This window comes from Coffea arabica, chromosome 1c, assembly GCF_036785885.1.
Source record: "Coffea arabica cultivar ET-39 chromosome 1c, Coffea Arabica ET-39 HiFi, whole genome shotgun sequence".
Lineage (NCBI taxonomy): Eukaryota > Viridiplantae > Streptophyta > Magnoliopsida > Gentianales > Rubiaceae > Coffea > Coffea arabica.
The window spans coordinates 52,908,584-52,923,944 of NC_092310.1; the positions used below are offsets into that span (position 1 = coordinate 52,908,584).

The following is a 15,361-nucleotide window of genomic DNA, read 5'->3' on the forward strand; positions in this document are numbered from 1 at the left end:
TTCATCATTATTCTTCTAGGGGTTTACAACATATTGTATAGATTATATCATTTGAATTAACTCAATAAGGTTATGACGTCAGTATGTACCCTATCGGTAATTGTCAGCAGATTGGAAGAATGATAAATTTGTAGTTCTACAGATCATATGAAATGGTTAGCAAATTGGATTGTTTTTTACTACGGCAAAAAGGATGCAGTCAAGCTGCTGTTTTCTCGTTATCATACCATGTTCATTGTCTCGCAGCTTTTAAGTCCAACCGATTCTCACTTGCGATGGCGCCATATTCAGAGAGCTTTACAACGGTAACGTATACAAGCCATCATTCAAGCTACAAGAGTAGTAAACAACTGAAACACGGGGCACTTCTTGGCAGTTTTGTGCGTCAAAGGTGGTTGATTTCTTAATTACCGTACAACAGAAAAATTTGCTCAAATTAACACCACATCATAGTCTCTTCTCCAAGCACGAGAGGGCCACGAGCCTTCAATGCTCACGTACCTGTTTCTCTTCTTTTTGCAATTTTGATCTGTCATCTTAAGCTGCTCGGACACCCACGAAGGATTTAACCTATGGTACATGCACTCTTTCAAGTAAAGGAGCAAATCCAGATTATACTGACATCCGACTAAATTCTTGATTCTCTTGGTCAAATAGATAGTACGAGAGTGAAGGCCCGTTTGAGTAAGCAGAGAATTGGACTATGTTACCTGAGAAAAACGGTGAACCCTTTTTGCAACTTCAGGCAGAGTCAAACATGCATATAGAACCTTATAAAGATTTGTAATCTTGATGGAAATATAAAAAGTGACTCTATACCCAATGGTTCTAACAACAAAGTTACAACCATCGAATTCTAATAGGATCTTGCAGAGGAAATAACCGTGTAACTGATGACGAAAAACAGAGCGACCATAAACCAAGTATACGAGTTTTTCTCAATCAGCTTGACTAGAAATTTCCTGTCCTGCTGAATATTCCCCAAAGCCAAAATGCTTTTCCTCGTGAAAGCTGCAAAACTGCATGGAATACAACCATGTATCAGGAAAAAAATGTTGGATCATAAACAAGCATGTGCTGTCAAATACAACTACCAATTTGCAAAGTAAATCATCATGGTAGGTTTTGCAACTTGTGCAGCCGAATGATATATTGCTATAAAGTATTACCCGTTCAATAACTACAGCTCCTGATCGCTGTCAAGTTGCGCCTTTGTTGCTGCCTTTTCTGTTTCCTCTACAGCAAATAGTCTTAGTGATTCCACATCCCTTGCTCCTATTGTGCACCAATATAGCAAATCAGTTTTAATTTCAGCCACCATGGAAATTACGCCTATTGCCCCAAAAGAAATTAACAACAAAGAATAGAACAAACAACTCCAATTCCATAAATGGGGGAAAATGCATCAGATAAAATGAACTTAGCTTGTTGCAGAAAGATTATAGGAGCCCATACATGTGTCACCGCTTGAAAACAAGCTGACTTGACTTTAAATGTCAGGATGATATGTGACACTTGATCTCTTAGTCCACATGTCGTTATGTTGCATGGAAAGCATAAACAAACAAATTTGGGAATTTTAAAGTGACATGAAGCAATTAGAAGCTGATAACCTGACTAGGAGCAAATTACCCAAAGAATTTTCAGAAGATTGAACAAAAAACCAATTGATGATAGATGACCCCCACCAATGCCAGCCCTGAACTTCGTTGAAAACATTTCTAGAGAGTAAAGATGTACATCAGCATAAACGAGCAAAAATGAAGAAAAGATCCTGCTTACAGGAAATTAGTCAACTTTGTTTTCCACATGAACTGATAGATATATAGGCTCTAGTTTTATTAACCAACAAGACCAACCTGAAAATATGGACAGTTAATTTTCATCAGGAAACAATGGCCAGTACCAACAAAGTGGTTTGTTCTGGATACCATTTAAGGTGAATAAGACGAAAGACAATGGCACAATTCTAATGTTCTGTTCATTTTAAGCTCCTTATTCCCAGCATGCAGGAACTTTTCCATTATTATCACAAAAACCTTGTTATGGCAATTTCTGAACTAGGACTTGGAACCAAGAACATATTTGAGAACTTGAAAAATAGAATCCTTATCTGCACAAAATGGGATAACATATTGGTTTTGAGGCAAATGAGGTGTCAGATTCTGCTTGATACTTCTCTACCTTTATCACAACTACTTAAGGTAAGCTGTACTTATCAGCCTAGCAGTTCTAAAAAGATATGATGATTAAGCACAACAGACACCACCATGTTGAATTTTATTCTTATTATAAAGTACCTAATCTCCTTATATTTACAGTGGGCTCCTTCTCCTCCTTTTTTCTTAAATTTTCATCTTGGTTTTTTGGGGGCACCCCGGGTTTTTGGTGTGTGTTTGGGGGGGGGGGGGTTATGGCAACTTTTTCAACTTAACCCAATAAACCTTGAAAAGTACGCCATACCTATTAGGCTATACAGGAAAACCATTTCAAGTGTAACTCATTATCTTACCGAACACAATTTTCGGTATCTTCCAATTATTCGGAAGATAGAAGGTACTTGACATTACAATTCAAGGATACTATCGACCATCAAACAGCTTACAAAGATTTGCAATTAACATATAAGCTTCTAATTATGTGAAAAAGGGTGGATGAGCCTTTTGGACATCTCATGATCTGAAGGAAGGTAGCTTTGGTGTTTAATGTGATAATTTGAATGTTTTCTAAGCATGGCTAAGAAGTTTTAGCTCCACAAAAGAATAGTAAATAGCCTATAATCTCCTCTCTGTATTTCCAGATCTCAAAATACAGTGTTCTATCCTTGTTCACCATATCAACAGGGCCAACATCCAAATCTACCACAATAGAAACTCAAAAAGTCCGTGTCTGCAAAGGAGGTATTTTGGTTTGCCTAGACTTGTGAAATTCAAGAATAGCCCAAACACCTAGATCAAAATTGCTCTCTTCCTAATCTTGGCTCTAACTCCCACCAGAGTCCTGAAGTTCCTGTAGGTTATGCTGCTACCTGGCTAATACGGCATGATTGCATCTTCTAAAGGGGGGAAAAAGCAAGTTTTCCATTAAAAGAGGAAAACTTGGAAGGCAACCATTTTTTCATTTTAGCTTCACTGTGTTACTTTAGGCTTCTCCCTTTAGTAAAACATTATTCATAGTTCAAGCACTGTAATATAATGGAGAGGCTCAAACCTACTTTTAAAGACTTTTGTCTTGGTAGAAGTTTTAGGTATGGCCAAGCTTATTCATCAATATACAAAATTATCAGCCAGAGAAGGCTTAAAAACGAAAAGAAAACACAATTATGAAAGGTTTGTGTGCCTGAAGTCAAAGATTTACAGGAAAGCATGCACAGAAGCTCGTTGATTAGTATGTAGAAAGAAAGTTATCTTGTGTAGAGAAGTTTGTACCTTTATATTTTGCAGCTTCCTCTCCATTGTAGAAGAGCTTGAATGTGGGATATGAATGAATGTCAACTTTATTGCATATCTCTTTGTTCGTACCACAGTCAACTTGTCCAATCTCTATCTCGTCTTCTCCTTCCATTGCTTTCCCCAGATCCTCCCACAGCGTCCCGAGGTTTTTACTACAAAAGAATTCAATAGTTACTGTCAAATGAACTCATTGGCAGAATGCATTGATCACAAAATAAAGAATGTAGCAGATTCAAAAGAACTTTACCAGTGCTTACACCAAGGAACACAAAATTGCACAAACCAAGCAGTGTCTTTCTCGTTCACCTGAATGGAACAAACTTAAGAGACATGCATATACGGGGCTAAAACATGTAACCAGCTGCCAAACAAGAACATTTAGTAGGCAAAAAGTAGTACAGCGATAACTAATTGGATAACTCCTGAAAGCAGAAAATTTCAACTTCCATGCCAAGCAGTATCCACTTCAACTGATGAGAATAACAAGAGTATGGTATCCCAGGAAAAGAATCAACTAAGCATGAAATTAAGCTAGAATTACATGCCCATTTAGCCACAGAGTTTAAGAAACCACGAGAAAGGCCAAAAGAGAGAAGAAAGGATCCAACGGAAAGGAAATCTCTACTGCTCATTTTCCTGCATTTCAATCTCTGAGGCTTATGAAATCTGAGTTGGTTCTAGGTCAAACCGAGAAATTACCGGATTATCATAGGAGACTAATAAGCCATAAATTTCACAAACCATACGTATAAAAAATTTCAGACTTGCAGATATTAACAGCTCACGAGTTCCACTTAACCATCGCCCATTGTTGTTAGACGTACAATTGAACAAAACCCCCGAAGGAAAACATACCCACAAACGTTTTAAAATTGACCATGATTCGTTTTCTGCATTCAATACTACTATATACTGGATTAGAATTACAAACATACACCGGATGCCAAATTCAGCTGCTCAAGAACCCGGAAGTTGTTAGAAAAGAATACCAAAAATTGCATCTCATCTACGTATCAAAGACTAGAACTTTATAATTGATCTGAGATGTTCAATTAAAGAGTAAACAAATCAAGTGAGCTTGCCGAAATACATAAGAGCTAGAAAAGTCAAGGTGTTACCTTGTCATTGAAGGTATCAGCTGTTAGGGTTATAACCTCGGCTTTACTGTTGATTATCGGATTTAACAGGAAAAAAGAAGCGAACATTAACAAGAGAAGATGAACAACTTTTGACATGGTCGCCGCCTCGCCCACCAGGGCCAAATTGTTAAAATGAAATGCGACTTCCAGAATCTGAGGAGGCTGCTTCTTTTTTTTTTTCGGTTATCGGAATCTTCGAATCGAAGTCTTTGGTGACGGTCGCAGCAGCCCAGGCTATGGTGAGAAGAGGATGAAGAATCACAGTTCCTATTATTTTTATTTTTATTTGCCTGAGACAAAGAACAAGTTCTTATACGCCTTCGGAGAGATACAGCAGGCGGGTACCATACAATTTTTTTGGGATTTTTTTTTATGAAGTACCAATGGACAAAAATTTTTTTTTTTTTAAATGATCTGTGAAAAGTTAAAACACTACCAGTATTAAAAACAATCAGCTCCTTGTATATCAACAGTGTTGCATGTCAATTTAAATGTCCAATTAAACCCATAAGAAATTAGTTAATGACATTTTACAGATAATTCAAATAATTGGATTCCTTTTTTTTCTCCCTCTATTGATTAATTTACTAGGACTAGGATTGGCTATTTTTTAAAAACAAGTTTTTCAAATATAATGCTATAGTAATACATAAATAAAAATAACTCAAAAATATCTCATCCATACAATATATCAAATATTTTATAAAATTTTTATAATAAAATTTTTCATATACATTGCTACAGTAAAAATTTTTGAAAAATACCAAAAAATGGCTAATTCACACTGATCAGTCGTCTATTCATTGTAAAAAACTCTGTCAGAGTTGTAAAACGTGCTTCCATTGTTGTGCAACTAGTTTGGCTGTAAAAAAGGCAACTTCTTTTACCATAGAAAAGGTTCTACCATTACGGACGCTAACATTTTATAGGCTCACTTTCAGCATTTAAATAAGGGTTAAGGAGAAGAATTTTTTTTTAAGTTTAAGACGCAGGATTATGCAATTTTCACTTCAATGACTCTAACTGAGGACCTTTTTATAATAATAATAATTATTATTATTTTAGCAATAGGAGGTATTAGGTTTTTGCAAGGCCGTATCATAGACGTTTACATAAATTATTAAATTTGGATATTGTTTTTATCAACCAGATAATGACTCGGTATATAGGTCTATTTTCCAAAACTAATAGTGTTGAGTTTTCAGGAATGACAGAAATCTGTCTTGTCCGGGCAAGGCGCGCGGAGTGCCTGGGGGTTGTTTTGTTTTGTTGGACTTATTATAAAAAATTTGATCATGAATTGAATGGTAAAAGTAAATATTTGAAAGAATTGGGGTGAAAATCGAAAAGGTAGTATGGTGAAAACTTTTAAATGATATTATTAAATTTTACACAAGAGTTTTATAAAATAATGGTTTGAAATTGGTATGATAATTATTGTTTGAACTTGTGAGGGAATGAAGTAAGTTGTGAAAATGGACTCATGGACTCAATGAACTAAGCAAAAAGTGATACATTGGAATGTAAAGTTAAAATATATATATATATATATATATATATATATATGTATATATATGTATGTATTTATGTTTATTTACTTATGTTGTTAATTGTAAAATATAGGAATAAATACGTATTGCAGTTTAGAACTGTAAATAATTAAAGTAGTTATTTCATTTTATGAAGTTATTAATGATATGGTGGCCTAATGAGCATTTGTAAGATAAAAGAAGAAACGGGGTAGCTATTGTGAAATGAGGAGAAAGCTTAAAATGTTAGCTTAAAATATTATGCTAGCCAGTAATAAATGGTCAAGGGAATGAATTTGTCTGAGGATGTAGTTATCATTATTGTGTGTTATCAATTTTTGTATAGATATTTGTGAAGCTGCAAATTTTTCTTGCTATATCTTTTTTGCTAAAGGTGTATTGTCAATGGTTGTTTGTCTTTTTTTTTTTTTTTATTTTTATAATCTTGGATTCTTTGTTCACATGTGTATAGTACTCTTGTTTTTAATTGAGTAGAGTTTTTTATAAATTAGAGTGGTCAGACATAATGTGTTTGTAAGAGTTGAAAGTTTTTTTTATAAGTTTAAGCTTGTTAGCAGAGAGTTAGTTTGCTTCTACTTGTGTGGTAAGTTTTGTGTTCGTTTGGTGTTTTGTGGAAATGGAGCATAATCGTGTTCGCTTGCCTATTGTGCAGGATCATTATCCAGATTTGGTGAATCAGATGGCACTTGATGGGGGACGTGTTTTTAACAATGAAAGTCTGGAGAATGCTTTTATCGATCGTAGGATTCGTGAAGCAGCTAATGTTGTAGCGGTAAGGAATGAAATATATGAGCTTTTCAAGGGTTTCTATAGGTTTCTGAGTGGACACGGATTCTTGAACATGCCTTAAGTGTTCATGGGAATCTGTCATTTCTAAGGTTGTTTGCTGAACGGATGCGTGATGAAGCACGGGAGGAGGAAGAGGCAATTCGCAGTGCTATGGAGTTTGAAGCTAAGTAGCATGAGCAGGGATTTTAATGGTAAGTAGAACACTTTAAATAGCTATTATAAAGGGTCGGTCTTTGGTAGATCCTACTCCAACCAATTTCAGTTTAGATCGGTTGGTAGTTTATCTACCATCAAAAGAGTTAGATAAGTACATAAAGTGATTTTCTTAGTTGTCTTTTACAAAAGTTATTATGCATACATTAGAGGTGTAGATGGAGTCCATACTACACATGCATTCCATTTATGGCAAAAGCAGAAATTCTTGTGAGAAGCTTATTGAGATTAGTCTTCATCACTTAATTTTGCAGTGCGTTGCTTCTTTGGTGGACTTTCAGTTTAGCTTCAGTGAAGTTGGCAAGCAGTCATCCACTCCAGCTTTTATGGATGCCTGTGCTTGGTTGCTTGGTGTGACTGAGGTTGTTTCAGTGTCTTGTTCCTTTTCAACGTAATTAGCTTCTCCTTCTTGTTCTAGAGCTGTCCTTTCTTTATCCTTTTGTTGAGTACTGTATAAAATCAGGCTTCGATCCTTTTGTTACAATTGAAAGTACTTGACGAAAATCACCCCTAAAAACTATGACTTTGCCTCCAAAAAGATCATCGGTGTCCATCAACTCTCTCAGTAGTTTGTCTACTTCTTTGATTCCTATTCTGTGCTTCATTGGAGTTTCGTCCCATATTATTAGCTTTGCCTGTTGAAGTAATCTTGTTAATACACTCTGTTTGCTAACTGTACACATATTGCTTATGTCCATATTGATCGGTATTTTGAAGCGTGAATGGGCAGTTCGTCCTCCAGGAAGAATAGATGCTGCAACTCCACTGGATGTTGTAGCTAGTGCTATGAAACCTTTTGATCTGATATCAGCCAATAAAGCTTTATATAAAAACCTTTTGCCCATCCCTCCTGGTTCATCTAAGAAGAAAGATCCTTTCAAATTATTGTATACATAAGCTGTAATAATGTCGATTGCAAGTTTCTGCTTCATATTTAGTCGATTAATGGATACAACATCTTCATCTGACACTATAAACTCAGTCTCACTTATAGTGCCCCTGGTTTCTCTAACTGCTTCATTAAACCTCAGAATTCGGGGAACTAAGTCATAGCTATTGATATCCTTGCTCATTGATTGTAAAAACTTACTTATTTTGCAAAGAACTTTGAATCGTATCTGATCAAAATGTCTATCGGATCGATGATAAAAATCTTCAGATAAGAATGCCTCAAATTTTTTCCAAAGCTGTCTAGGATTTGCTGGCGGAAAGTGTACTAATAATGTGGCAAAAAATCTCCTGAAATTGTGTGGCATATGATACAAAGCTACTTCTTCGAGGCATTGTTCTTATGCATTGTTTGATTCAAAATATCCTCTGAGCATTATTGCTTCCTGAAAAGCTAGTTGTATATTTACCATTTATCATTTTCAGATCATCAAATGAAGTTGGTCCCTTAACATTTGTTAGCTGCAGGCGTAGAAAATAACGCTCTTCTTCATTTGGATTAGCTGCAACAATTCTCCCAATACAATCTTTTGTTTCTTTGCTGACCAGTACCTTTTAGCTGGATGCTAAACGAAATGTTCAGGAAACTCTTTATATGTGCATTTTAAGGTTTTTGCTAAGTCATCCGTTGCATTTATATAGAAAAACTGTGTTAACATGGTCCTTTTCTTGAATTGATTTTCCAGAACATCTCTGATATCTTCATTGTTCTTGAAAGTCATGGATTGATAATTCTTTAAGTGTAACTGTAAGTTCATAACTGAAGGATGCATTTCTGTGAGAGAAAATATATATATTCGCCACATTGCTTCAATACCAGAAACCCACCTTGCTGTATGATATTCTTTAATTTCATCCACGTATTGCTCTGAAATTTTGAGTTGACTCGAAAATGGATTTTGTTGTGTCCTTTGAAAATATATTTGAACATGTATTTGACAACTTTGATGGTATAATAGATCTCAACATTGATATGACAATTGAACTTTGCTAATGGGTATGGATTATATGGTACCACCCATCTGTTATCCGACAATTGAACATGTTTTCATGGCAAACCTGGTGTATTTTGTACAAACATCAGAAATATAGTTATAACAGTTGGTGCAAATTGGAGATTGACCTGCTATATAAGAGTAATTAGTAAATAATAATGATTACAAAATAGAAAAAGTGTTGTGTACTTGTGCAAACGAACCTGCATTTTGGTGTGTATTGGACTGTAAGGATTGGTGGACACATACTATAGTTTAGGCTGCTGAGCAGCGGTTGCAGTAACTACAAATTCACAAGTATATAATCAATTATGAGATTATTATAGAATGGCTAAGTACAGCTGTAAACTGGCCATAAAAGGTATAAAATGCAGGATGAAAATGAGTAAATAATTGAATAAATTAACCTTCATTTGCTGCAAACTGGAGTGCATTTGTGTGTAATACTTTATCAGACTGCAATTGTTGCTGCATAATAGTTTCTTCGGAAGATTGGTAACGAGGAAGTTGTTGTGTATCTAAAGAGAGAGAAAATTCTGAGACAATGGCAAAAATGAAGTAGCAATGCAATCACATTAAAATCTACTTTTATTCCACTTAATAGTACACTTGTGAGTACATAAAGGCATCTCACCCTGCAATTGGTCATCAACATTGGTGCTTGCTGATATATTCTGAGCATTAATGGATTCTTCACAGCATTTGCTAGGTTCGTTATCCACTATTTCTAAGGGAAAAACAATAATGGCATTGAATAATCACCATTCATACAGATAAAAATTGAGATTAATACTAAATTCGAATAAGTGAGTACAGTAAATAGCATCTGCACCTCTGTCAGGAGTAATTTGCACGTAGGGGCAGAGCAAAATGACACCTCTGGTATCGGTTTCTTTTTCATGACATGAATTAGCCAGATTTTTTTGGCTTTCCTCCTTCGATAGGCCTCTATCTGCTTGAGACGACACAGTTCTTTCTCCACAGGTGATAACATAGCATATTTCTCCCTTCACTTCTGATTACGAATAGCTTTTTGCGTAGCTAACTTATGACTATTGCTATGACTACTCAGCCTGTGGTCTAGCTAAATACGCTTGCTTTATAAGTAAAATTCCCAAACACCACAACCACTTTAATATTACTGGCTAAAACTGGCAGATGATAAATAAAAAATGAAAGCTGTAAACACATAAACATCGGGAAAATGGCCAATTTAGTCCCTATACTTTTATACTTGTGTCGATCTAGTCCCCTTATTTTATTCTTGGCCAATTGGATACCTCAACTTAAAATGCAAGTCCAATTGAGACCCTTTGCGGCGGCGCCACCACAAAATATCAGATGGGCGGGAAATTGACCACATAATGAGGGCTACTTTTGGAACTTCACTTATGGGCTCTAAAACGGTAACAAAATTAGAGTCCGAGTCCGACCATCACTTATTAAAAGTGACGTATGTAGAAAACAATTAGGGTTATTTGGGCAAAGTTCTTTAGGCAAAATTGCAGTGATTGATGATGGACAAGAAAGAGGAGGCCGATGGGATTGCAACAATAGACAAAATGGAGTGCGAATCGAGCATGAAAGGCGATTTCGATGAAGGACAATCAAGCAGAAATAGTAAGTTCAAATGTTTAGGAATCGATTTTATTCCTTTGTTAACTTGTTTAATGATATGAAATGTGGGTTGGTATGCTTGTTGTTGTGTTTATTACGCAGCATTTCTGAAATGGGTCATCTGATGGGAAACCAGAAAAGGTTTAATTTTGTTCAAAATTTCTTTTTGAAAAAAGATGATTCATTTGATGTGGGGTTGGTTTATTTGTTAACTAATTTAATGGTATGTGGGGTTGGTGGGCTTGGTTTATCTGGTTCCAATTCCGTTTATTATACTGCATTGCATTTCTTGAATGGGGTAAAGTGGCTTCAGTTTTTTGTTTTTTCTTAAAAAAAAAAAATCGTTCATGTGGTCCCTAAGGCTTTATTCTTGAGAAGTTGCTTTCATGTTGCTCAAAGGGCAGACAAGAGCATGTGTCGACAAGGGTTTAACATATATTTTTTCTTTGTCGTCTGTTGCAAAACACAAGTCTGTGAACAGCTGGATGTGTTTGACCTGGCCATTTACTATGGCGGGATTTATGTTGAAGAAACAGAAAAAAAATATGTAGGGGGTAGCATGGAGCTTTTTGAAGGGATTATTGCCACAAGAATGAACCTGAAAACTATGAAGGCTTATTGTGAGTATCTTGGGTGTACTGATGATTGTAGATACATGTATAGAATCCCTTCAGTAGATAGCAAGTTAAGACTTAGAGAAATACATGTTGAGGAGGATGTGTGGGAGATGACTTGTATAGGTAAACGTAGCGGTAAAGCTGAACTTTATGTAGTTCGTGAGTTTCATATCAGACTTTTGAATGTTGGCAAGGACTGCTCAACTGCTGAAAATAAAGACTTGTTGACAAAAGTAGATGAAAATGATGCTAGTAAGGGCTGCTCAACTCAAGAAAATGAAGACCTTGTTAATTTTTTAGATGAAGACTTGTTCCATGTAGATATGACATTTGATAACTTCTTTGAGAGTAATGAACTTCCAGTTCATGCAACACCAGAAGAAGTTGATGGGGGTAAAGGGAAAAAAAGCCAAAGAAGAGTTAGTAAAACTGTAGAAGATGGTGATAAGGCTGATGACAGTGATGATAGTTGTGATGATTTTCATGACAGTGATTATGATTGTAGCAAAGATGAGGATGATATAATATACAAGAATTGTACATCCAAGATTGATAAGTTATTTGAAAATCAGATTGGCAATCTTGAGGTTGGTATGCAGGGAAAATGTTCAGAGACAGGTGCTAAAGAGAACAGAAAAAAAGCATACACACCTAAACAAGAACATGCACAAGTGAGAGAAGCTTATGCTGCTGCTGATTTGAACATTTATGATGGAGAGCAGATTCCTGTCCAAGAAGAATCAGACTCAATGAACACAGAAGAGTTAAACAGCTATTATGGGTCCTCGGATGAAGAAAGTGGACCAAAGAAGCCAAGGTATGTTCGGTTTAGACCAGAAATTGACATGAAAGATCCAAGATTTTTTGTTGGGTTACTGTTTGATACAAAGAAGGAACTCAAAGCTGCAGTTGATTATTATTGGGTGTTGTGGGGCAAAGACCATGGTTGGAAAAAGAATGATGCCAATAGAATAAGAGCAAAATGCAAGAATGTCAAGTGCAAATGGTTCCTCCATGCGACCAAGGAACCAGATAGTGATGCCTTTGTCATACGGACTATGGGGCCACAACATCAATGCGAAAGGACATTCTACCATAAGCTGGCCAATTCTGGGTTTCTAAGTGTACATTACAAAGAGTTCTTGCGGTTGAATAGGAAGATTTCAGTTGGAGAGTTTAAGGAAAAAGTCCATCGAGAATTGAATGTGCATATTACCAAAGATCAGGTTTACAAGACATTCGCAAAGGCAAAGGTGTTGATCCAAGGGAACTACAAGAAACAGTACAAAAGGATGTGGGACTATTGTGATGAACTACTGCGATCAAATCCAGGATCAACTATTCATATGGAGACAGAGATTGATGAGCTTAGTGGAAAAGAGCGATTCCAGAGGTTATACATTTGCTTCGCAGCATTGAAGAAAGGTTTCAAAGCCGGCTGTAGAGCTGTTGTTGGTGTAGATGGCTGCCATCTACGTGGTCCACACCCGGGAGTTCTACTAACAGCTGTAGGGATAGATGCAAATGATTGCATCTATCCTATTGCATACGCAGTTGTTGAGGTAGAAAATAAGAATTCTTGGATGTGGTTCATCGATTTTTTGAAATTTAATCTCAGCATCCATGAGCAAAGCAAATGGACATTTATAAGTGATCGACAAAAGGTAATGCATACGACCATGGCTGATTTTTAAATACCATATTACTTTAGTTCATGATTGCTTAATTTTTGGCATTTATTGATGGCAGGGATTGGGATCAGCCATGCATGATATTCTTCCAAATGTGGAACATAAGCACTGTGTGAGATATCTACACAACAACTTCAAGAAACGACATCCTGACGAGACATTAAAGGGCATGTTTTGGGGTTGTGCAAGGGCAACATATGTAAACAGATTCAAGGCCGAGATGGACACCTTGAAATAATATGATGAGAGTGCACACAAGTGGTTAATGGATAATACATCGCCCCGACATTGGTCAAGGTCACATTTTCGGACTGCAGTTAAATGTGACATTCTTCTAAACAACCTTTGTGAAAGCTTTAATTCAGTGATTTTAGATGCAAGGGAAAAACCTATTCTTGGCATGCTTGAAAATATTAGAATATATCTTATGGAGCGGCTTCGGACAAAGAGGGAATGGATGAGAAAAATGAATGCAGAAATCTGTCCCAAAATTCTAAAAAAATTGGAAAAAGCTAAGGATGATGCCAAGTCAAACATTGCAAGGTGGGCTGATGATGACAGATTTGAGGTAACACACATGTACGGAGGCACTTTTGTAGTTGATATGAAGAGAAGGACATGCACATGTAGGCGGTGGGAACTTACCGGTATTCCATGTTCGCATGTTGTGTGCTGTGTTGGACTGCAGCAAAATGAGCCAGAGCATCTTGTGGATCCTTGTTATTCAAGAGATGCTTATTTGAAAGCCTATGAGCCAGCTATTGGACCGATTAATGGACCCAACAACTGGATCAAATCAAAGAAGGACCCTATTAATGCACCAAAAAAGTTGAAACTTCCTGGGAGGCCCAAAAAGACAAGGAGAAGGGAACCAAATGAGCAACCGTCTGATTCCAAAGGCTGTACAAGACTCTCTAGAAAGGGACATGCACAGATTACTTGTACCAAATGTCAAAAAAAAGGGCATAATATAAGAAGATGTCCATTGAACCATGCAGTTGATGCGGTTCTTCTTGAAGGTAGTGGAACGCAACCTCCTTTGAACTCCAACAAGTGCAGAAAATGCAAAGGACTTGGACACAATGTCAGGACTTGTCCATTGATTGTCTCAGGGACATCTAATACCCAAGCAACACAAGAAACACACGTGTCTGCGTCTACAACAATCACTGAAGTTGACAGTGAACCTTTCAAAAATATGGCAGCCACAGAGTCCAATTCAGGTATAATTTTTTTTTAATCATTAAAGCTTGCATATTTCTTTAAACTTCCTGTGTTTAAATGGCATGCTTACTACATGTATGTTTCACTGCTCAATAGTCAATATCCAAGCTGGTGAGGTGGCTGAAACAATTCATGTGCAGTCCTCAGCTCCAGAGTTAAGTTCAAAAAGAGTTCGTCGTACTGCCTGCTGTCTTTTTTGTCATGCTCCAGGCCAAACCAAAAAAACTTGCACCTGTGCGCGAGCCCAACTTTGGAGATCTAGGATAACTGCTGCTGTATCTCCAGGAAAAGGCAAAAGAAGAAAACAAACTGTATGTTTTTTGGCATTAAAAACTCGGTCGAATTTTGAACTATTAGCCATTACGCTTTGCTGGTTCTCATTTCAAATGTATTTTGCAGGCGCATAGGTTGTTGGATGAATTGGATAACTTCATGGACAATAATGAAGACAGTTGAAGATAGTCATATGTTGCTGAAACATGTTGATGGCAGTTAATTTTTGTTCATTTAGTTAGTTTTGACTATTTTTGAGACTTCTTGTAGTGGAAGGGTTAAAATGTGTTGGCTTCATTGAGCCAAGTTGCTCAAACGTTGGGTGTTGTAGTTACTTTTGGATTTTATGGTATTAGCAGACAGCTTGTGTCTATAAACGTTGGCTGTTGTAGTTATTTTTGGAGGCACTTTTGGCATTAGCAGATAGCTTGATTGTGTAATTTTGACTTTGTAAGCTATTTTGTTGAATTGGTGCCCAATGGAATGTTCAAATTACATGCAAAATTCTGTCCTTTACTATAACAACTTTATTGGCTGAATTGTTAGATATTTCGTTGAATTGGTTCCAGGTGGAAATGTCCATAAACAGGCTTCAATTTTGTCCTTTTTTTTTTTGCTTCCACAAGTTTCCAGTGACCAAACCAATTCCCAAACAATTCAAAACCAAAAAACTAGTGCACTTGAAGGATCTATCATTCAGATTCAAGTTTACAATGAATCACATTTCTCCTCAAAAGTTCATAACATAGTTCATAACATACAAATTCAGGAGAAATTAGCAGCCATGTATTTGAAGGATCTACAACATTTCCAAAACTAGTTCAACATCTTCAACTCCAACACACCTTGCTTT

General features: G+C 36.4%; 3 protein-coding genes across 4 annotated transcripts; 1 reads left to right on the plus strand and 2 right to left on the minus strand.

The window, feature by feature from the left end:
- Nucleotides 1-706: 706 nt before the first annotated feature.
- On the minus strand, nucleotides 707-4,965 carry LOC113728007 (protein disulfide-isomerase 5-1). 2 transcript variants are annotated; one of them, XM_027252471.2, is made up of 5 exons: nucleotides 4,571-4,965; nucleotides 3,700-3,758; nucleotides 3,429-3,604; nucleotides 1,170-1,275; nucleotides 707-1,019 (listed from the first exon to the last, which is right to left on the minus strand). In XM_027252471.2, the coding sequence occupies exons 1-4, from the start codon at nucleotides 4,685-4,687 to the stop codon at nucleotides 1,181-1,183; spliced, it is 447 nt and encodes a 148-aa protein (XP_027108272.1). In that variant the 5' UTR covers nucleotides 4,688-4,965; the 3' UTR covers nucleotides 707-1,019; nucleotides 1,170-1,180. The 2 variants fall into 2 exon arrangements, with proteins under 2 accessions (XP_027108272.1, XP_027108264.2); XM_027252463.2 differs by lacking the exons at nucleotides 707-1,019; nucleotides 1,170-1,275 and adding an exon at nucleotides 1,524-1,721 and having other exon boundaries at nucleotides 4,571-4,834.
- A 2,609-nt stretch (nucleotides 4,966-7,574) lies between these two features.
- Nucleotides 7,575-8,216, minus strand: LOC113742458 (uncharacterized). Its single transcript, XM_027270298.1, has one exon. It carries the CDS (start codon nucleotides 8,214-8,216, stop codon nucleotides 7,575-7,577), a length of 642 nt encoding a protein of 213 aa, XP_027126099.1.
- Nucleotides 8,217-10,545: 2,329 nt separating this feature from the next.
- On the plus strand, nucleotides 10,546-15,012 carry LOC140035889 (uncharacterized). Its single transcript, XM_072077266.1, has 5 exons — nucleotides 10,546-10,706; nucleotides 11,174-12,984; nucleotides 13,070-14,234; nucleotides 14,332-14,546; nucleotides 14,635-15,012. The coding sequence occupies exons 1-3, from the start codon at nucleotides 10,601-10,603 to the stop codon at nucleotides 13,247-13,249; spliced, it is 2,097 nt and encodes a 698-aa protein (XP_071933367.1). The 5' UTR covers nucleotides 10,546-10,600; the 3' UTR covers nucleotides 13,250-14,234; nucleotides 14,332-14,546; nucleotides 14,635-15,012.
- The last annotated feature ends 349 nt before the right edge of the window (nucleotides 15,013-15,361 follow it).